Below are 23,309 nucleotides of genomic sequence, written 5' to 3'. Positions count from 1 at the left end.
ATAGAGGGAAGCACAATGGACCAATACAGGTCTAAGTGCATGGGGAAACCCACCCTCTCCAATAACTAACTAACTAAACCAGTCTGCATGCTGCCTGTCCGTATTGTTTGGTTAGTTGCTTGGGTTACTTTTGGGCGCTAAATTTGGAGGAAGTGTGTTTTTCCGAAACGTCGGGGAATTTCATAAACTGTGGAAACTAAGGTTCGGCATCGTCATTTAGTGACGTAGACCGTGACGTCATCATTAGAGACTTATTCTGTTATATTTCCAGCGTAATTCCGGTATTCATATGCCAGTGGGAAATTCACACACAGGACTTTTACTTCCGCAAGGTTGCCTATAGAAGGTATGACACATGTTTCGTACAGTCGGTGGGCTTCGGAACCATCAGCGTAATTGTATTGTTTATTTGTCATTTCGAGAAGCGAGTGACTCGTATTCAGCCTAAGAACCCTCTCTTAGCACTAAGCGCTGTTCCGAAATATCAACAATTTTTTAACTCCTGTTTTAGCATACAGAACCATAGACCGCGAGTCATGTGATTAACTCTCAGTTTAAACTTTATCAATACAGTTTTTCCTCAGGAGGTAAAGATAAAGTTGCCCCTGTGCTTAATTAAGTACCGCGCCATGAAGACGTGTAAGGGGGAGCGGCATTCCTCGGCATTCTTGACCACGGAACTAGATCGAGGTGAGTGGTCAGTTTCACGCCCCGGCCGCTTTACTCCGAGGTGTAAAGGTTTTAGGGGATTTAGAAGGAAACGGTCGTATCCTAATCTAGTTACTATAGCAAGAATTTGCCTTGGGGTGTCTGAAGGAAACCACGATAAAGTTCAGGCAAGACAACCCATGTACCGGCCCAGATTCGAACCGAAGACCTTCCGAATGTCAGTGTAGAGTGTTATCGCGATGCCAGGCCCGCTCGGACATATTCTGTTGGGGATGTTGAACATGTATTCATATACTTCGTTGGACTTTGGACTTTACTTCGTGTTTTAGTCCTACCTGTTGCTAATGCATATGTTATCGAATTATTGCCATTTATTTTAAATCTGCATTTCCATTTCGGGGTGTGCGGTAGCGTAGTTGGTTGAGGGGTTGACTCAGTCTCTAACAGAAATGAGTACCAGGAATCCTTCTGGGGGTAGAGGTTGGGCCGGTGCGTTAGGCTGACAACCTCACCTCCATCTATGAGCCGATTGAGTAGAAAATGTGTGAACCTCAACGTCTCACAAACCTATGGGCCCTCATGGCCTGTTACATGGATAGCTTGACCTTTTGAACTTTATTTACATATCTGTTGTATATATTATGGACATATTATTATAAATTTGATGATATTTAAAACAGCTTGGCCATTATGATCGCTTCGCAAGCTCAGAATAACTGTCAACCCGAGCTATAAATTAGATAGGAGAGGAATGGTGGAAGCGAGTTTATTGGGGTCAGTATGTGGACATGCAGGTTGCTTAGCAGTGACTGATAAGACCAAGGAAGACACAGTTCGTTCGAGAACTCCAAGGCAAGTAAACTCTTCTACAGCCGTTTTAGTTATGCATTTCCAAATAATAGACAGTCATTTTAGAATTAATGTAACTGGTTTCATGCGGAGTCGATCACAGGGGCCGCGCCGTCTAAGGCATGACCCGTCTTCGCCCGCTCGGACACTGGGATCGTGGGTTCGAATTCAACTCAAGGCATAGATGTCTGTGTGCATTTATTCTATGTTTGTGTTATTCTGTGTGTAGGTAGAGGCCTTGCGACTTGCTGATCCCCCTTCCAAGGAGTCCTACCGACTATATATAGGATTAAGAAACTGAAAAGCGGCCAAGATCCACAAGGGCTGTAGAACCACAGATAGGCAGGCAGGCAGGCGGGCGGGCGGGCGCTGTCGTTTACAATTGCTGCTGGCCCTCAGCAGCACATTCATTCTCCTGTCCAGATCCCGCGGGACTCATGACGATATTTTACTGCCTTAGATTCTGGACCACCAACCTGGAGGGCCAGGTACCTATATTTATATCTCCCAGGAACAAGATGGCTCAGTTATACCCCCAGGCACTGGGTTCCCTTACCGTCCCTTCCTACGACTTGCATGGATACAGCAGGGGTGTTCTAACTCGCGTGCACAGGGGTATTAAAGACTGAAAATGTCAACGTCAAAATTACTTTACGACTGGTGGTTTACCGCTAATCATTTGGTTTTGTAGTCAAGCCCCTTGAGACCCACGACCACAAATGTTTTTTAACTGAAGCTTTGTGGTAACGGCCCTTATGTATAACATCCTCTCTGGCGAGAATACGCTTGGCATTTCGTCAAGTGTACGTGCCACACATATAGCATGTTATTTAAATTTTTTCTTTTGCACTGCACTCAAGTCCTCTGTCAGTACAGGCCTTACAGAACAAATTGTGCCGATCATACGTATCTTATGCTGCAACGACAGCTTAGTCATTTGAACAGTCGTAAGCTTGACCTCTGTCAGTAAGGCCTTACAGAGCAAATTGTGCCGATCATACGTATCTTATGCTGCAACGACAGCTTAGTCACTTGAACGGTCGTAAGCTTGACCTCTGTCAGTAAGACCTTACAGAGCAAATTGTGCCGTTCATACGTATCTTATGCTGCAACGACAGCTTAGTCACCTGAACGGTCGTAAGCTTGACCTCTGCCAAGTTTAAGCCTCTTTTATTTTCTGTGTCTGGGTTCACCTTCTCCTATGCCGCAAACATGTTCATTCTCATGTTTTTGTGCGACTCCTGTTTGTCGCCTGCACAGTTTTGTTATATAATCGATATACATAGAGAAAGTTGAAAGCTGTGTGCAAGTCGGGAACCGGTGTGCGCCTTGGAAAATTTCCAAAGGTGTGCTTTAAATATACAAACAGGACAATGGATAATGTCCAGAAACTGTAATTTTATCCATGGTGAGTTATCAGGCCACAACCTATAGCAAACACACCACATAGTCTTGATGCCGTGGCCTACAGTAACGTTATAGTCCCATAACTTGCCTGAAAATCCAAACAGACAACAAAAGTAAGGAACAGATATAGGAATTTAAGCTGCATCATGTTGAGGTTCGATAAACTTCACGGCGTGCTATATCAACTGTTCTGAGATTCTTTTCGTTCAGCTTCGTTTACGTCATACTGTTTGCCTTTACTATACACTACAGCAGGGACGACCAAATTGTGGCCCGCATATGACTCTTCTGAACCGTCACTACGGCTCATTGTGGGCCGCTAATTTCATGTGACTCTTCTGAACCGTCACTACGGCTGATTGTGGGCCACTAATTTCATGTGACTCTTCTGAACCGTCACTACGGCTCATTGTGGGCCGCTAATCTCATGCGACTCTTCTGAACCGTCACTACGGCTCATTGTGGGCCGATAATTTCATGTGACTCTTCTGAACCGTCACTACGGCTCATTGTGGGCCGCTAATAGCATGCGATTCTTCTGAACCGTCACTACGGCTCATTGTGGGCCGCTAATCGCATGCGATTCTTCTGAACCGTCACTACGGCTCATGGAATGAAAATAGCATTCCCTTTTTAGAAATTGATTAATATACGAGTACACAAGAAGTTTTGCGAAGAACAAATCGCTATTTTCCTTTCACAACAATTTGAGTATTTGATACCACAGTTAGAAAGAACTTTATTACGCGTAATGAAGTCAATACAACAGTACAGTTCGACACGCTACAATGTTAGTATGGACAGCTGTATGAGCGAATACAGACGTGATTTTGATTGTTAATTGGATTTATTGCAAACTTACAGGTCGTAACTACACGTAACTATAGCGCTTGTTAGTTCACATAGTCTGCAGTTCACTACAGCACGTATTAAGTCTTCTCAGTCTGCTGTGCCTTCACCAGCCGTTGCCTGGTAACGGATCTCAACAATGTCCTCCGCTTCCGTGTTCATGTTCTTACTGGCTGGCGATTGTCCCACAACTAAGTCATTGTCAAAGTTACTTTACGGCAGGCGGTTTGCCACCAATCAGTTCGTCTTGGCGTTAGGCCCCTTGAGGCCCACGACCAGAGATTTATCCAACTGAACTCTTGCGATGATAGTCCTGATATAACATCCTCTCTGACGAGATTTGTTTCTTATGATACTCTTGGCCTTTCGTCAGATGTATATTTCTCACATTGACAATTCTTCCTTTTGCACTACACAGAATCATCTGTCAGTACAAGCCTAACAGAGAAAATTGTGCCGATCATACGTATCTTATTCTGCAACGACAGCGTAGTCACTTGAACGGTCGTAAGCTTGACCGCTGCCGAGTTTAAGCCTCTTATATTTTCTGTGTATGGCTTCACCTTGTCCTAAACCGCGAACATGTTCATTCTAATGATTTTGTATGACTTCTGCTTGTCGCCTGCACAATTTTGTTGTATAATCGTATACACACGGAAAGTTGAAAGCTGTGTGCAAGTTTGGGACCGGTGTGCGCCTTGGAAAATCGACTCACAGATGGCGGCGAGTTTAAGTAAACCTATCCCTGTAACAGGCCATGGAGGCCCATAGGGTTGTGAGAGGTCGAGGCTCCCACATTTTCTAGACAGTCGGCTCACAGATGGCGGTGAGGTTAAGTAAAGCTATCCCTTTAACGGGCCGTGGAGACCCATAGGGTTGTGAGACGTCGAGGCTCCCACATTATCTTAGACAGTCGGCTCACAGATGGCGGTGAGGTTAAGTAAAGCTATCCCTTTAACGGGCCGTGGAGACCCATAGGGTTGTGAGACGTCGAGGCTCCCACATTATCTTAGACAATCGGCTCACAGATGACGGTGAGGTTGTTAGCCTTACACGCCGAAGGGCTACTAACAGAAATGAGTACCAGGAATCTCCCTGGGGACCCCAGGAAGATTCCTGGTACTCATTTCTATTAGAGGCTGACTCGACACCAGGACCATAGTGAGGTTGGAAGGATTAGGTCAATTGAAAAACCCAATTACCTCATGGGAACCCGCGACTTTCCGGCTTGTAGCACAGTGCCTCAACCAACAACCTCATATCTCAAAATGGGAGACAGGACAGCTCAGTCGGTATATTGAATAGGCTACGAGTTGGACGACCGAGGAAACATGGTTTGAATCCGGCAGGGGCTCTCAAATTGGCTCTGGGGCACATCCAACCTTTTGTTCAATGGGCATCGGTAGCCAATTACCAGGAGATAAAGCGGCTGGGGCCTAAAGCTGACCACTCACGTCCATCGTTAAGATTCCCCCAATTCGTCGCGCTTAATTAAGCAAAGAGGCAACTCAATATACAACTTCGTGTGGTTACGTCAGTCTTGCCCTGGTCCTGCAGTCGGCTGTTACCTGAGCCTACAACTCTCCTCTCTCTAATCGCTGCCTTAACGACGCCATATTGTGATGTGTGTACATAGAGAAACTTGTTTTTTTATACGTGTTGTTCGAAACTGAGTGAGCGTCATTACTTATGTAACGTACCGTTATAAAATGATAAACCCCGCATATTTTGATTAACAATAGAATATTGTATAGACCTAATTTCTGGCGCGGATGACTCTCACGAGTTTGTCTCTGTTATCTTTGATAAGCTTCTAGAAGGAGTTCATTGTGTTTATCTGTCCAATGTTTCAAGAGGCCGATTAGCTGACAGCGAGGATAACGTTTAGTGAAGTGTCTGAAAGTGCCTGTATTGCCCCTGGGGCATATATTTAAATTGCGGACTGTGTTACGTCATTTTCAAATCTGGATACGTCAGAATTAACATCTCCATCTCCCCGAGAGGGTTCAGCATTGCTTTCCTCAGGTACATACACGCTTTGCGTGTACTTCATAGCTGAGTAGCGTTTAGTGTTTGATTCGTACTTCTTGTATTATGCTGTGTCTAAAACATCTTTGGGGTTGCGTCATCGGATAGTGACGCATATCGTTACGTCATCATTAGATAGTTGCTGAAATCCATTTTCAACATACGATATGAAGCAAAATCGCCGCGTTGAAGAGCTCGTTGAATACACAGGACTTTTATTTTTTTCATAAGCTTGCCTACACAAGATAGGACGTACCATCGTAAATGTTTCGGACACAATCTACACGCTTTATTTTTTAGTCTCAATAAGCGAGGGCACTGGCAACTGCAACGCAACCGAAATTTCCGATTTCAAGTAGGCAACTGGTTTCCAGATTAGCAGGCGCACACTGAAGAAACTTACACTTGATTAGTTGCTCACGTCATCTCAAGTGGGTAGGTTCGTCCGACGCAATGCATGACTGTATTTTTTAATTTCGTGCACTCACCTTCCGCAATGGAAGATGATACTGATCCTGCCACAATATGGCGGTAGTTGAGACCGGCTGAGACGGCGTGAGAAGAGAGGACGACGACCATAAGGAAAACATTGCGATGTTAATTAAAACGTCTTCATTAGGTCAATTTATTTTAATCAGGAAATATCGCGTTCACACGCGATACGAAATGTTGACATACAGTGCAACTGTTTTAGCAAGACAGAAGACACCTGGTGATGGCCGTATACAACAGAACCCTGTAATGTGAAAGAATGATGACTGTATAAGAAGTTGCATTTAAGACGGAAATACATGTGAAATAAATTATATATTAGTGCAACAGGATGTTTAAATACAATAGTAGGAAAAGAAAACATTGGGTGCATCCGTTCTCCCGTGACAGTTTAAACTGAGGAGTTCATATTGTTCGAAAGAACTTAACCAGGATCGAGACTCCTTCGTCTCATGAGAAATTCTTTCCCAAGCCAAAATTTATTTTGTCCTGCCTAGCAGAGTCAGGGTGGCTTTTGTCATATATACCAGGCTCTTGCTCAATTAACTGAACAAAACGAAATTAGCAGCATAGCCTTTCGTACCATCTTAAGAAACGGATGAATCACTGAAGCGCGTTACAGAACAGCTGACACTAGGAAACCACGCGGCAACATAGTTATGAGAACTGGTATGCTCCGTTGCCTGGAAGTTGAGTTTCTCAGTCTTTCCGCGAGTTGCATTGCCGTTTCCTCAATTTGCGCTGCTCCATTTAGTAACATGTGTTCAGCTCAGGCTGATAACAGTTCTCGGAAATTGCGGTTGCGTTGCGGTTGCCAGTTTCCTTGGTGTGCCCTCTGCACATTCTCGTCAGCAGACTTCACTCTGTAAATGATGGACTAAGTAGTTCGATAGTTGCGCGGCCTATTTGTCGACCCTGAAGATGGAGGCAGATCCTCTGAAACGTCTCTAAACTTCTACTAGACCACAGTGCATCACATCCAAGGGAAAGTACTCCTCGTTTTAGAATAAATTTCACTGCACGGCATGTTTTCACTCTTATTTTCGATAACGTGTTCGAAAATGGTTGCTTTGGACGTTATCGGGCACGGTAATCACAAAAAAAGCAAATAAAAACAATCGTACACTAAGTATGATTTAGGAATCGCCCTGCCTGTCGATGCTCAGAAACGAGCCATTGGAAGACGTGACTAGGCAGAGGGTGGGGCTAGGGAGGCAGACAAGAACGGTCATGTTAGCTTTGTTTCTCTCGTACCCTTCTCTCTCGCTCATGCAGCCGTAGTTTTTTTTCTCTTCCATTTTCGCACACCTCCAACTAGAGCCGAGGTCAAGAGACTGTGCATATATACGTCCGCTCCCCCATACGCCTTCATGGCGTAGTGCTTCATTAGTTTAAGCACAGGGACAACTTTACGTTTAATTTATTTTTGTATATGCAGGATATCTGCACGTACGTACTATTTATTGAGATGTATTGCATATGAAAGGTAAAAGGTAAAACTATCCCTGTAGCAGGCCGTGGAGGACAATAGGGTTGTGAGACGTCGAGGCTACCGCATTTTCTATAAAATCGGCTTACAGATGGCGGTAGGGTTGTCAGCCTTACGCGCCCTCCGCCCTTTGGCCCCCGAATATACGTGCTATTTATTGGGGAGCCGGAATAGCGCAGTCGGTATACGGCTATATCGTATAGCGGAATATGTCTACGGACTGGACGACTAAGAGGTTGGAGTTCGAGCCCCGGTATGGTCAAGAATTTTCTCTTATCCATGTCGTCCAGACCGGCTCTGGGGCCCACCCAGCCTCGTATCCGATAGGGTCCTGGGTTAAAGCGGTTGGGGAGTGAAACTGACCACTCAACTCCTATGTGAATCTATACATGCACTCCCCCATACGCTTTCATGGCGTGGTGCTTAATTAGTTAAGCACAGGGACAACTTTATTTTTTCACATAGTATTTATTACGCAATTTGAAATAATTACATATTTTTATTAGAATAAACTTTATTCACCAGTAACATTTTGCTAAAATTAAATGAACATTAAGAAAAATATGAAGGTGAAAAAGATCGAGTGTAATGAGGTGAGATCTTATCGAATTTATTTGATCAGGTGACCAGTTGTCTGAAAGGACGCCGTTTTCATTTCCACCGCCTATTTCTATTTCTAATGTATTCACAGATGACCTTTAGTTTTGTCCGTGGTTATGTATAGTCGTGAAACTTGGTCTCTGACATTAAGGGAGGAACATAGACTGAGGGTGTTGAGAATATTTGGACCGAGGAGGGATGAAGTGGCAGGCGGTTGCAGAAAACTGCATAATGAGGAGCTTCATAACTTATACTCTTCGCCAAATATAATTAGAATGATCAAATCAAGGAGGATGAGATGGGCAGGCAATGTAGCACGAATGGGAGCGAAGAGAAATGCATATAAGATATTGGTGGGAAAACCAGGAAGAAAAAGACCACTAGGAAGACCAAGACTTAGGTGAGTTGACAGTATTAAAACGGATCTTAGACAGGATGGGGTGGTATTCACTGCATTGATCTTGCTCTGAATAGAAACCAGTGGAGGGTTCTTGTGAACACGGTAATGAACCTTCGGTTTCTATAAAATGTTGAGAATTTTTTGAGTAGGTGCACACTTGGCAGTTTCTCAAGAAGGGCTCAGCTCCATGGAGATAGTCATACATGACCTTTTGCGATGAGAGTTCTTCGCACTCAAATCGACTTGTTTATTATGATCTTTGATAGTCGTAAAGTTCAGAAAGTTGCTTTTTAACAACAACTAAAATTTCAACTGACAAAATTTCTGCTGATATATAGCGCTTAAAATCTGGAAATACTTTGTTCAATTCGTTTCGTAATAAAGACTTCTCGATATCATCGTCAGTGAATAAGTCCTCAAAACTGATTTCGAAAACAATAAATCGTGACTCTTTGTCTACTGTTTTTTTTAATTCGCTTAGTGGGGGTGGAGTCCAACTGGGTCCACTCGGCACGGCGGCCACTGATTGGCCTATTGTACCTGGCCCGGGTGATTATGATGATGGAGCAGTTGGTGGTATGAAGATTGGCAGGGGAAACCGAAGTACTCGTTGAAAACCCGCCAAAGCGCCACTTTGTCCACCACAAATCGCACTTGATCAGACCCGGGATCGAACCCGGGCCGCCGTGGTGGGAAGCCAGCACTAACCGCTTGAGCTATGGCGCGGCCTTGTGTACTGTTAATATTGTGACATGTTGACCCCTACCTCCCCATCTGCGGTAACGTAACGCTCGCGTAATAGGCGAGTAATCACCCCGCAATGCGCAACGCGCGGTGACGTCACGAGCGGAGCCGAAGAGAGCCGAGCGGAGCCGAAGATAGCCGAGCCCCCGTAACCTGGTAACTATGCAATGCTAATCAACAGCGGTGACGTCACACTAGCAACAGCGTCCTAGGCTATACGCCACGTCACACTAGCAACAGCGCACGGCTATATAAGCGGACTCCACAGCAGCTACAGTTGAGTTGTACTGTGACAGCCACCGAGTTGTATTCAGAGTCAGTCAGCCAGTCAGTTGTATTGTGGCATTTGGAGTGTACTAATTGTGATACTGCAGATAGCAGTAATCGTAAATCTGTAATTTGGGTGATTGTATGAGCGAATGTGAAATAAAATTCGCTATATAAAATACGTCGTGAAGTTATTTGTCGCGTCATACGCCCGATACGCGACAGTATATTTCTATAGCAGCTTCGACTGGAGGGACATGGTGGTATTTGAATTTACTTTCTGGATAAGTTTTTTTTTTGTATGAAATCTGGATTAAGAACTTCGAAGCGGAAATGACCTCTCGCTCTCCAGCTTCGTCAAGCAACGACATCTACAGGAGAAAATCACAGTTACACAATGGCCACACCAAGTCTCTTTATAGGACTGGAATCATTGGGATGGAAAAAAAAGGCTCATTACACCATGAAGGCGTATGGGGGAATGGATGTATAGATCCACATGTTCTTGACCTAGTTGGAGGTGAGTGGTCAGCGTCACGCCACTGTCGCTTTACCCCCGGGGAAAGAGCCCCCGGTACCCATTGGATAGGAGGTTTGGTGGACCCCAGAGCCATTCTGGACGACTTGAAGAAGAGAAAATTCTTGCCCCCACCGGGACCCGTACTCCTACCCCTTGGTCGTTCAGCCCATAGCCAGTCGGTACACCAACTGCGCTATTCCGGCTCCCATATGCGAAGTTCTTGTGCAGTAAATTGAGCACGGACTGTGTCAACAGATAGTGTCACTTTCAGTATGCAGTGTGCTCTAGTAAATCATGCACAAGGAAGTGGGAAACGAACTACATGCAGCATTGGCCTTGAGGAGCTAATAGTCCCATAACTGGTCCGCCATTCATGAAACCCGAAGGTTCGTTATCGTGATCAGAGGCTGTTAAACACACTCACTTCTGTAGGAAATATTGTTTACGTATCAACAATAACCACAACATGTCGACGGCAGGAAATTTCATATATTATTTTTTTTATTGCTAGTGGGGTGGGACTAAGTCCCTTGTACTGCGGCCACTTCTGGCGTATTGTACCAAACCCAGATGATAGGTGAGAGTCACTGTGGAGCAATTGGTGGAATGAAGATTGGCAGGGGAAACCGAAGTACTAGGAGAAAACCTGCCCCAGCGCCACTTTGTCCACCACAAATCCCACTTGACAAGAGCCGGGATCGAACCCGGGCCGCCAGCGACTAACCACTTGAGCTATGGTGCGGCCCAACTCTAACAACTTTACTGATATAGAAACTTTACACATTGTACTCTTCACTGGTCTTTGCTTGGTAACGGGTCCCAATCATGGAGTTTCTTCTACTTCCATCATGAACGTGCTTTGCTGAGTGGCGACTGACTAACATTTGCTTGAGTGCATTCCAGTAAGTGGCCCTCGCCAGCAAAGTAATTCGTGGTTTGGGGCCCCGTTCGGACCTATGACGATGTTTCTTCTCTTAACACAGTTGCCTCCACCGATTTCATCACTGAACTTATCTCTTCGTGGTTTTGAACATTCTCTCCCATCGACGCCTTCATCGCTTTCAACGCCTTCACTGTGGAAACAGTCTCATTGTATAGTTGATGAATTCTTTCGTCCATAATCTTCTGTTTCCGCCCGTCCTTCTTATGCTGGTGCCATAGGATAAACCGGAATGAGGGCTTAACACAGGTGGACCGGTATCTGTCAGAAAATCCGCTCGTCTTCTAGTAAGCTGCTCCAGTGGAATTCCCAGGTCTTGAGATTACAAATTTAGTACATGTAATTACAATTTTCTCAGTCTTATCAAAATCAGACTTATTTCTTCTTAAGTATAATGTCTCTAAACTTGGTCAATTTCTCTGGTGATAGCGGTTTTGTTAAAATGTCTGCCACCTGAGTTTCAGTGTTACAGTATTTGATTGAGAACAGTTTCTCTTTCACTTGTTCACGTATGTAGTGATACCTAACATCTATGTGCTTACTCCTACATGTTACTTGTCCAGATTCTATTAGTTTGATTGCACTCTGATCGTCGGCACACAGTTCAGCTTCCACCCCTTTTCCTGTCAACTCCTCTATCAACGTCTTTAGATATTTCAGTTCTTTACAGCACTCAGCTGCTGCAATATATTCGGCCTCAGTGGTTGATATGCAACAATACTCTGTTTCCTAGAGCACCATGATATTTGGCCCCCTGACATCATAATTACATATCCTGTTACACTCTTCCTATTCTTTACATCCCCTGCATAATCNCAGCTATTTTGTCAGGATTTTCCAAGGTTCGACTTTCCACATTTACAGCGAATACCATATCGGGTCTAGTTTTAGAAGTCATATATATCAGGCTTCCTACAGCTTCTCTGTAAGGAAATCTTATGTCATTTTCTCCTTCGTCATTTGTTGGTGGCGTCGTGACCATGGGTGTTCTCATTTCTCGACTTTCTTGCATGTTGTATTTTTCCAACATTTGGCTTGCATAGTTGTTTGAAAGATATGTATCCCATCTGGTTGCCTCTCAATTTGTATTCGTAAATAAACTTTTGGATTTGTGGTTTCTATTATCTGGAATTGATTTTCCAGTTTCAGTAAAATTTCCTCTATTTGTCTTTTATCCTCTCCCATGATTATCCCATCATCCACATGAATGGCCATGAACAAACTATTGGCATCATTCTTAAAAATGCACTGGTCAGATTTTAGTTGGTTTAAACCTTCTTCTTTTAGGAAGGTTGTCAGCTTCTTGTTCCATTGTGATGGTGCTTGCCTTAGGCCACATAATGCCTTTTTCAGGAGACATATCTTGCCAGTGTTCCTGTATCCTTCTGTTATCTCCATGTAGTTTTCCTCCTCAAGGTCTCCATACAGGAAGGCAGTCTTCACATCAAAGGTTTGCATGTTCATATTCTTACGTGCTGCTATGGCAAACAGTACTCTAAGAGAATTCATGTCAACAACTGGACTAAAAAGGTATCCTTGAAATCTATTTCCCCTTCCTTTTGTTGGCATGCTCTCACAACCAGTCTGGCTTTGTGTCTTCCATCATCCTTTATTTTTAAAACCCATTTACTGTCAGAATTTTCTTGCCCATTGCTTTCTCTCTGTTTACATATATCCAAGTTTTGTTTTGGTAGAGCGAATTCTTTTCCTCTTTAATGGCTTTCTTCCACTTTTCACTGTCTTCGCTCTCCATGCACTCGCCATATGTATAGGTGAGCATACCCTCCTTTTGACTCTCTCTGTGATAGTCTCAGTACTTTGGGTACATTTGAATGTTTCTTCTTGGTCTCAATGCATATCCATGTTCCTTTTGTCCATTGTTTCTCCTTCCATTATCCTTGTGGTCAGCATTTTAATTTTCTTCATCCTCTTCAGTATCTGTTGGTTTTTCTTCATTGTTGTCAGCTTCGGGTTCTTGCAGCATTTCGCTGTCTTCCTGATCTGGAGTATTTCGCTTGTCTTCTAGATCTGTCACTCTTTCCATTTCCTTTTGTTTATTTGTTGTCACAGGTTTACTTGTGAATGTCACATCTCTGGAAACATAGGTCCTTTCAGTATTTGGATCCCATATTCTGTAGCCATTTGTGTTGTATCCAACGAATATTCCTTTCTTGCTACGACTGTCCAACTTTTTCAGTGGTCCGAGAATTTTAGTGTACACTTCTGAACCAAAAATCTTCAATCCAGCCAGATCTGGTCTTTTACCATACAAATTTTCCACTGGCGTTCCATTCATTGTCACTGTTGGACTTCTGTTTAGCAGGCATGCAGGAGAGACTACAGCTTCACCCCACATCTTCTTACTTAAACCTGAGTCAAAAATCAATGCTCTTGCCTTTTCCACAAAGGTACGGTTCATCCTTTCGGCAGTGCCGTTTAGATGTGGCGAATATGGTGTAGTAAATTCCATTACAGTCTCCTTGTTCTTACACCATTCTCTCAAGGCGTTGTTCTTATATTTCCCTCCATTGTCGCATCTTATTCTCTCTTGTATTGAAGTGACACTCAGCTTCATTTACATATTCCTTCAAAAAGGTATACACTTCACTCTTATTTTCTAACAGGTATATCTTACAAAAATGCGTATAGTCATCCACACATGTAAGGAAATATTTCTTATTGTCATAAGTGGTGGGATCAAACGGTCCACAGATGCCACTATGAATTATCTCTAATGGCTTTCCAGTCCTACTTCTTTCTGTATCAAATGGGAGTCTCACTTGTTTGGCCTGCATACAAACTGGACATATATCAACATTTGTACACTTACTCACACTTTCTGGTATCCCTTGGCATATCTCTTGTAGTTTCCTAAGATTCACATAACTTATGTGACCTAGCTTTCTGTGCCACTCTACACTTATATCTTGCTGAGTCATCATAGCTTCATTCCTCGCACTAAAGTTAATTACAAACAATCCATTTTCATCCTTTTTCCTTCGATTACAACATTTTTGTCCTCGAGTATTTGGACTTTCTCTTTTGTAAACAACACTTCTCCATCATCTTCTGTAATACAGTGCACTGACAGCAGGTTTTTGCTGAGTTCTGGAACATATGAAACGTTTTTCAAACTACACTCTTTAAATTTTAGATTGCCTATTTCTTTTGCAGTCATACTTTGATTTTTCTTTGATACCTTTATACACTGAGTATACTGCTTAGTATGTATCAAATCAGTCTTCACATTTGTCATATGACATGTGCTACCACTATCCACTACATACATTTTGTCTTTTTTACTTGCATCACTCATGTGGGTTTCTGCTGCTTCAGCTAGAAAATTGACCTTGCTTCGTTTATTCCTATCTTTAAAATAAGAGTCCTTTTCAGCACTGTACAGTGTTTTCTTGTATCAGTGTCCACGGTCGCCATTGAGTCCCAGGCGGTGCTGAAGTGTTTATAGTCTTCTGGTAGAATCGTTGTTATTTTTGTCATGATCATGTTTTCATCAACGTTTTGGTTCAGTTGACGAAGCTTGAAGGCAGTGTTCTGTACATGACTTATATTCATCATCATATCCTTAGTTTTGTCATACTTGAAATTGTAGAAGTCTTGTAAAAGAAGGCACTTCTGTTGAGAGGTGTCTCGCTGATAAATTTGCTTCAAGGTGTCATACATTTCTTTCACGGTTGTGCACATCACAGCGTGGGTCTTCACGTATTTCTCTATCATTCTCACTATGTAGTACTGGCACTTTGCATCTTGCATCTTCCATTTCCTTATATTTTCTTCGTCTCTTCCTTGGTCACTTAACAGGTCGCTGCCATCAACGATGTTTATCAGTTCTTTTGCACACATCAGAATCCCGATTTCAAAATCCCACAGTGGAAATGACTCAGCGTCCTTCAGTTTTGGCAGATGAGTTACCTCTCTGTCTCTGTGGTTGCCATTTTTTCATTATTCTTCTTCTGTCTTCTCCTTTTTTAATTTCTTTTTTTAGTTTTTGAGCAAATCTGGGCCCATAACCTGTTGATTTTCTTCGCGTCGTGCTTATATGTCACTTAACAGCCATACTGGATGAGAAGAAACTTTTTATTATAAAACAAAACAAAAACAAATGAATATAGATCACTATTACCAACTTGAACATTTTTACATTACTAGATTCTCAACAATAGTGAGGGTCTCATGACCCCGGAATGTTGGAGAATATCTATTGGAGATTTTAAAATTTGGCGCTAACTGGGGAACCTTCGCTCTGGAAACTCGCTGTCATGTACGCACTTTTGCAAGTTTGTTTCTCTTACCACACGCGTTATTGCAGGAGGTGCGAGCAAGACAACCACCAGCAGCAGCATGGGGTCCTTTTTCCGGAGCGAGAAGATGTCCCTGTGTCAATTATTCATCCAACCGGAAGCGGCATATTCGTCTGTCGCGGAGCTCGGAGAGGCTGGTAGCGTGCAGTTCAGAGATGTGAGTACTTCAAATCTTCCACCATTTTCACAAACATTTGAAACAGTCCATTTTGTTATGAGAGTTTTTAGTGGAACTGTGATTTTATGGAAATCCCAGGTCTTTGTAAAAGAATTATTCAAAACGCAACAGTTTTTAACCCAACAAATGCTAGGTTACAAAAATATCTGTATTTGAAAACGTGACATTGTTTTAGTTTAGCGTCTCCAAAAACATAAAAATTAGAATATACAAAACTATAATTTTGCCTGTGGTTCTGTATGGGTATGAAACTTGGTCTCTAACATTAAGGGAGGAACATAGACTGAGGGTGTTTGAGAACAGGGTGTTGAGGAGAATATTTGGACCGAAGAGGGATGAAGTGACAGGAGGTTGGAGAAAACTGCATAATGAGGAGCTTCATAATTTGTACTCTTCTCCAAGTATAACTAGAATGATCAAGTCAAGGAGGATGAGGTGGGCAGGTCATGTAGCACGAATGGGGGAGACGAGGAATGCATATAGGATATTGGTGGGAAAGCCAGAAGGAAAGAGACCACAGGGAAGACCAAGGTGTGGATGGGTGGACAATATTAGAATGGATCTTAGAGAGATAGGATGGGATGGTATGGTATGGCTTGGATAGATCTGGCGCAGGATAGGGAACAGTGGAGGGCTCTTGTGAACACGGTAATGAACCTTCAGGTTCCATAAAATGCTGGGAAATTCTTGAGTAGCTGCAGAATTGGCGGCTCCTCAAGAAGGGCTCAGCTCCATGACTAAGTAAGTAAGTATACCATCCACTATTGCAACAGTCTCAAGATTTAAAATGAAATCCTTTAACGTTTCTAAATGAAGTCAATGTAGTTATTTCCTCTATGCCGCACGTTATCTTTTTTTGGTATGCGATAGCGTAGTCGGTATAGCGACTGGCTACCGTCTGGACGACCGAGGGATCAGATTTCGTGTCTGGGTAAGGTCAAGAATTTTTTCTTCTCCACATCATCCAGACCGCCTCTGGAGTCCACCCAACCTCCTATCCAGTGGGAACTGGGGGCTCTTTCCCCGGTGTTGAAGCAGCCGGGGCGTGAAGCTGACCAATCACCTCCAGCTAGTGCTGAGGTCAAGAAAATGTGGATCTATACATCATATGACTTCAATGGTGTAGTGCTTAATTAATCAAGCACAGGGACAACTTTACCTGTTGCCTGTCTAGTGTGCAGTGTGAATGTTTACATCAACTTCATTTAGAAACAGTGTATAGTAAATATGAAAGTACTGATTGCAGTAACACAGAAGACACAGCAGGTCCCTCGTGATGACCATGTAGTGCCGTGACAAATTTTAAAATGATTTAATTTTAAACCTTAACATTGTTGCATATGGCATCTGTTGGCATTTTGTATGAACTTCATAGTCAAAAATTTGGAGAACGCTTTTTTCCTTATTTTACTTCTGAGGAAATTAAATACTTAAACATGGCGATGACTACTTAATGCCTAACCTCTGGGAGCTTGTACCTGAGGTCATACCCAATTAGAAAATGTCGTGTAAACATAGGTCCGATTGTCAACGGTGATGGAACAGTGGATGTTTGAAATTCAGGAACATGAGATACAAAACTACTTTTAGATTCCAAAAGGTTCTGACGATGGGGTATAACAAACAGAATTACTGGATTTTTGGACTTTTTCTAGAAAATAGAAAACACGACATTTTAGCAACTGGATCAACTTCTGTCCTCAGGTGAGGGGGGGAAGTCACCTACTCAGTTGGGCCCCTTAGGAAGACCTAATCTCAGTCACTGAACCCCTGTGAGATTTAACAACAATTTAATCACCGGAGACCGGGCTAATTCAGCGGGAGATAACAAGAAAATATACAATAAAAGTTGTGATAGAGCACGCACATGTATGGAACAAAACTACTTGTTCTTCCATCAGAATTCTGATAGCAGTCTAGGGCAGTACCATTTATTTTGAATGAAATTCAGCAGTATTGATAGCAACTGTGTAGAGTACAAGTACAAGCGAACAACAGGTGTGAGGGAGGATGTTGGTGCCTAATGAAAAGGCACAGTGCTTAAGGCTGTGATATCTGTTCACGATACAAGAAGAGTGACAGCTTTCCCTGAAGTTTGAATGTTTGCCACAATCCCTGTCTACATTGTGCCCCCCCCCTCCCCACCTGAATGGGTCAGTTCTACTACCACTGTCAGAATTAATCTTCACACCATGAGGAGCTTTCACTACATTTTGAGTGTTTGATATAAGTAGAAAAAATTTGTATTGGTGCATAATGAGGTCTGAAAAGCAATACATTTTGAGATGTTTGCAGTGTTGTTATTACTGATGGGAGGGATCTCTGAGGTGCGCCATTCAGATAGCCTCAGATGGCATGATGTATGAACAAGTACATGCATTTTTTTTTTTTGTGACAGTTCAGGCATTAGGATAATATTAATCAGTTTGAGAGGCTGCAGTGTTGGTATTACCGATGGGTGGTTAGGTGCGCTGTTGACATGGCCTCAGGTGGCCAGGTTCAGGCATTCAAAAGTTGTTAGAGGGGATATATACATTCACACAGCCAGGTGAACTCATAAGCCTACTTATTTTTTTTTTTTAAATAAGGAAAGTGGGCTAAGAACAAATTAAAAGTTTTGAACAGATTTTTGTCATAATATGTACCCAAAGGAGAAGAATTGATAGACAAATGGAGTACATAGCATGCCAAAGGAACCTGCTTAATATTTTCTCTCCATAGAGAACTGCTGGGATAGTAAACTTGCCTGTGATTTTAGGAGAACATTAAAATTGATCTTGGGGAATAAGACACAAATTATTTATTTGTGGTTTATTTCATGATGTTCGCAGCAGCTCAGACTGTATGATGTGAAATAGTGGGATAATTAGGACTGATGAACGATGAATTGAAAAGGATGTAGAGAAAGCTGTCATGACCTGTTTCAGGGAACTATCCCAACATTAGTATTAATGGGTTAAGGTAAACTATGAGAAATCTGTTACAATAGTTGGTGGCCCAGATGAGACTTGAACTGTTCACCTCCAAAATAAAAGCCAGTTTTTTCGATGTAAGTCATGAAGGTGTGAGTTGGATTTAGTTGGCAGAAATTTAAAACTGCTAATGCAAGGTTCCATATCAGAGACGTTTCCATTTTTATGTACTTGAAGGAACAGCACAGTTGTATATTCCTTTGTGTAAAGGTATAAGATTGATATTGAAGTTCCATTGGTATTTTCTCTGCTTATAGACAAGAAACTGCGAAACACCCCAGACTGCAGAAGTTTTCAAATTGAATGTACTTTGCTTACAGAATTTGTGCTCTCTCACTTAACTCTGTATTATGAGTCAGAGATGAAGTATAAAAACTATTAAAGTTTGTGCTTGTGCATGAATTTTGATAATGAAACCAAAATTTTCTTAATCTGACAGGCGATTGGTGGAAAAACACAGAACATACTTACGTATTTAAAGGGCCTACCTGTGTGTTTTCCTGAAAATACTACCTTTCTGATTTATTTACGAAAACAATCTTCATGAATGACTGAAATTCAATCAAAATCGTTTCAGCTATTTCTAAGAAAATCACAGTTTTATGTTTGGGTGCTCCTATGATTTGCCTCTGTTTCTGAAGCTAGCATGTTCTTAAGCACCCAGCCCATAACTGAGAATGGATAAACTCTTAAACCTGGAATATGAATAAAGTATGTTCAACCATTCATGTGCTTGTGAGGCACACATTTGTACATACATGCATATAGACAGAAAAATAGACGGATGGTATTCCAAAACCACCTTTTCCTATTGAGGGGTGCTGAAAACATGTAAATACATTAAAAATTCAAAATTATTTTTCCCACAATCACAACTTTTTTTTGTACACCACATATGTATATGAGAGAGTGAAAACTGTGGGGCTCTAATTCTGTTTTGATTGATTTTACTCATAAATGGAATCATTACAGTAATGGCTACAGCCTAAAGGCCGCGCCACAGCTCAAGCAGTTAGTTGCTGGCTTGCCACAAGGCTTGGGTTTGATCCCAGTTCTGGTCAAGTGAGATTTGTGGTGGACAAAGTGGCGCTGGGCGGGTTTTCTCCGAGTAATTCGGTTTCCCCTGCCAATCTTCATTCCACCATATTCTCCATCATCATAATCACCTGGGGCAGGTACAGTAGGCCAATCAGTGGCCACTGTGCCAAGTGGACCCAGCTGGACTCCACCCCCCACTAAGTGAAATGGCTATAGGCTGGAAGGCTGAAGATTTGGGAATTCCATGTCCAACAGGTGGAAGAGATTTTCTCATCTCTAGCACATCCAGACTGGTTCTGGGACCATCCAGTCTCCTGTCTAATGTGTAAAAGTACCAGGGCCCATTTCTTCGTGAATAAAGTGGCTAGGGAATGAAGCTGACAGTTTGCTTTCATCTATTGTGGAGGTTTAGAATGCATTCACACACCCATACATCTGCATTTCCCTACAATTAAGCATATGGACAAGTTTAGCATACAAAAGGGCTATTTTTCTCAACAGACTGAAAGAATCTTCTCTTCCCCATGAGATTAGATATTCAGTGTGGTCACTGCCACTTTTATCTCTATGAGCAGCTTTTCTGAGTGCGTTGCTGTACTGAATTAGTCCTTTCACAGCTGAGCATAATATTATCACGCGTTGGGTGTATAATGTGACAGATAACTTTACGCCTTATTTGATGTAGCGAATTTATTCCACTCGCTCTTACAATCACACAATTTACAATCTCAACATTACTGCCATTGGCAGTATCACAAATACTCCGGCGAAAGATAGACAGCAATTGACTGGTTACTCTCTCTCTAGTAACTCACTCACTAGTAACTGGCTCAATACTCAATAATCACTGAACTCGGCGATCGCTACATTGAAACTCAACTGACTAATCACTCACTAGTAACTAACTAGTAACTGGATAGTGTTCGCTGCTCCTTATTTAGCATCAGCACAGACAACACAGAAAACAGTTACGTGATAGGTACCACTGTTGCCTAACGTCATGTTTACCGATTGCCTAGCAACAGTCTTTGCACGGACTCCCTGCTGTCTTTACAAAGGCGTTGCTGGGCAGTGCTGCCTAGAGTTGCTTATTGCTGCATAGCAACTGCGGTGTCCCTTGTTATGTCACTGCGGGGGAGGGGGACGGGGTGTTTACCAAGCGTTTATGATATGTTTGTGAACTGATTTGGTGGTAGTTCATCCCAGGTGTTTCTAACAGATGGCATTAGCTTTCTTTAACATTTAAAAATATGGTAAAGGTAAAGTTGTTCCTGTATTTAACTAAGTAAACACTACACCATGAAAGTGTATAGGGGAATGGATGTATAGACCCAAGTTTTCTTGATCTTTCACTAGTTGGAAGTGAGTGGTCAGCTTCATGCCCCGGCCGCTTTACTCCCAGGGAAAGAGCCCCCTGGTACCCATTGGATAGGTGGTTGGGTAGACCCCAGAGCCGATCCGGGCAACATGGATAAGTTAAAATTCTTGAATCCACTGGGACTTGAACTCTGACCCATCGCTCATCCAGCCAAGTAGCTAGTCACTATACCAACTGAGCTCTCCTGATTCACATTTGTCAATATGATGTCTGCAAAAAGCGGAAAATTTTAAAACATTGCACAAGGAAACACTTAATCAGAATTACTTGGTTTTCATACTTCATCCATCGTCCAGTATTCTAAACACTAGAAAACACGTTTTAGAAGCTGGATCCATTTCGGTCCTCAGGTGTGGGGCAGATACTACTCTGTTAGGTCTCTCACATGAGGATGGAAACAGATCCAGTTTCTGAAACATTGTGTTTTCTAGTTTTTAGAATACCAGACAATGGACAAAGTCCGAAAACCCAGTAATTCTGAGTATCATGTGCACCATCGTCAGAATCCTGTAGAATCTACTTGGAACATTTAATGTTTGTGGACTGCCACACACCAGTGCTTGTGGGTGAGAAGACATTTTGGTGTAAGCTAGTTACTTTGTGCAATCTGATCTACAGAGGGATGAACCTGTCTGACTAAATTAGTAACCAAATTAATTTTTATTTCGTTAACTTGATGGGGTATGGTATTGTCATGTGTGTTAGTTCTTGATTGGATGAACGGGTTTATTTACTCCTGATACACACCACCAGTAATTGCACATAATTATAGCGCTGTCGCTATTTCTACACTTTATAATTTACTAGTAGTTACTATAGGATTCTGACGATGGTGTATAACACACTGATATATTGGGTTTTTGGACTTTATCCATCGTCCTGGTTTTTAAGATAACAAATAAAAACACGACGTTTCGGAAACTGGATCTGTTTCCGTCCTCAGGTGAAGGAAAACACCTATTCTGTTGGGTCCGTTAGAAAGAGCTAGCCTCAATCACTGGACAAACCGATGTCACAAAACATGTTCCCATGCTCCGGGAACATAGGCATAACCTAAAAGAAGGTCTTCTAGAAAAATCTAAACTAGCCCAACATGCCTATGAAGAGGGACATAGGGTAGGCTGGGATGAAGCTAAGATTTTGGATATTGAAAGCCACGTCAGGTATAGGAAATACAAGGAAGCGGCCCACATGGCATGCTCGGCCAACCCAATTAGCCAACCCAGTTTGGACTTTTCTCCCATTTGGATCCCTATTATCAGCAATGAAGTCACCAATTCACATAGAAGATCTGTATGACGTGATATATGCTTTTATTTATTTCTATTAAGTTCTAAATTAGATAGACGTGATTTACTCCATTGTTGATGCTAGTTAGACACTATTAGTTTTTGTTACTAGTTCTTCTTTCTATTCCATGCCGTGGGGTCATGGACCTGGTTACGAGTTCAGTTTCGTGGCATAAATTTCTACAGATCTATCTATCCTGGTTCCACGCTTGTAAGTGTTTGCTACAATTTGTTATGAATATTTTTCTTATTAACTCTCATGGACTTAGCCTGGTCTCAGGTATTTTTAATCTTCGTGTTTTGTGACATCGGTTTGTCCAGTGATTGAGGTTAGCTCTTTCTAACGGACCCAACAGAATAGGTGTTTTCCTTCACCTGAGGATGGAAACAGATCAAGTTTCCGAAACGTCGTGTTTTTATTTGTTATCTTAAAAACCAGGACGATGGATAAAGTCCAAAAACCCAATATATCAGTGTGTTATAATTTACTGTAACACACACATTAGTCATCTCCTGGTAATGCAATTAAAACACAGGAACTATAAAAGTCACACTAAATTACACATTCCCAATATTGATGTACTACAGCACATGTAACGTCACACACTAAGTCTTCTAATTCTTCTTCTGGTTACACTGCTGTTCTCTTTGAACTTCGGAACTCAAATGAAGTCACTTCCCATTCCTGTATCTCTTATATCCGATAAATGATATTCATTCATCAGTAATCTGTCAGACGACAGGTCCACAGTCTCTTCCAAAACAGTTCGTCCACTTAATGCGATCTTCTGTTTTTGGAAAGAGACTATCCAGGAAAAGTGATAATGTGGTAGTTTTTCCATTTGCTTTCCACATCGCAGTACAACAGCCGTTCAAACCAC

At 42.3% G+C, this 23,309-nt stretch overlaps 1 protein-coding gene across 5 annotated transcripts in view; it reads left to right on the top strand.

The window, feature by feature from the left end:
• LOC111872835 (V-type proton ATPase 116 kDa subunit a) overlaps positions 1-23,309 on the top strand; it is an 89,181-nt gene that overhangs the window by 16,030 nt on the left and 49,842 nt on the right. For 2 of the 5 annotated variants that reach the window (XM_023867065.2, XM_023867045.2), the window contains exon 2: positions 15,582-15,730. In XM_023867065.2, coding sequence (XP_023722833.1) covers positions 15,614-15,730 — 117 coding nt within the window. In that variant the 5' untranslated portion in view covers positions 15,582-15,613. Of the gene's footprint in view, positions 1-1,443; positions 1,522-5,582; positions 5,800-14,706; positions 14,728-15,581; positions 15,731-23,309 lie in introns of those variants that run through there. The other 3 variants (XM_023867056.2, XM_023867049.2, XM_033754884.1) reach the window with 3 other exon arrangements.

Source organism: Cryptotermes secundus, unplaced genomic scaffold (assembly GCF_002891405.2).
Source record: "Cryptotermes secundus unplaced genomic scaffold, Csec_1.0 scaffold1021, whole genome shotgun sequence".
Classification (NCBI taxonomy): domain Eukaryota; kingdom Metazoa; phylum Arthropoda; class Insecta; order Blattodea; family Kalotermitidae; genus Cryptotermes; species Cryptotermes secundus.
Note: the sequence above shows the minus strand (reverse complement) of the source record. Positions and strands in the feature narration are given on the sequence as shown.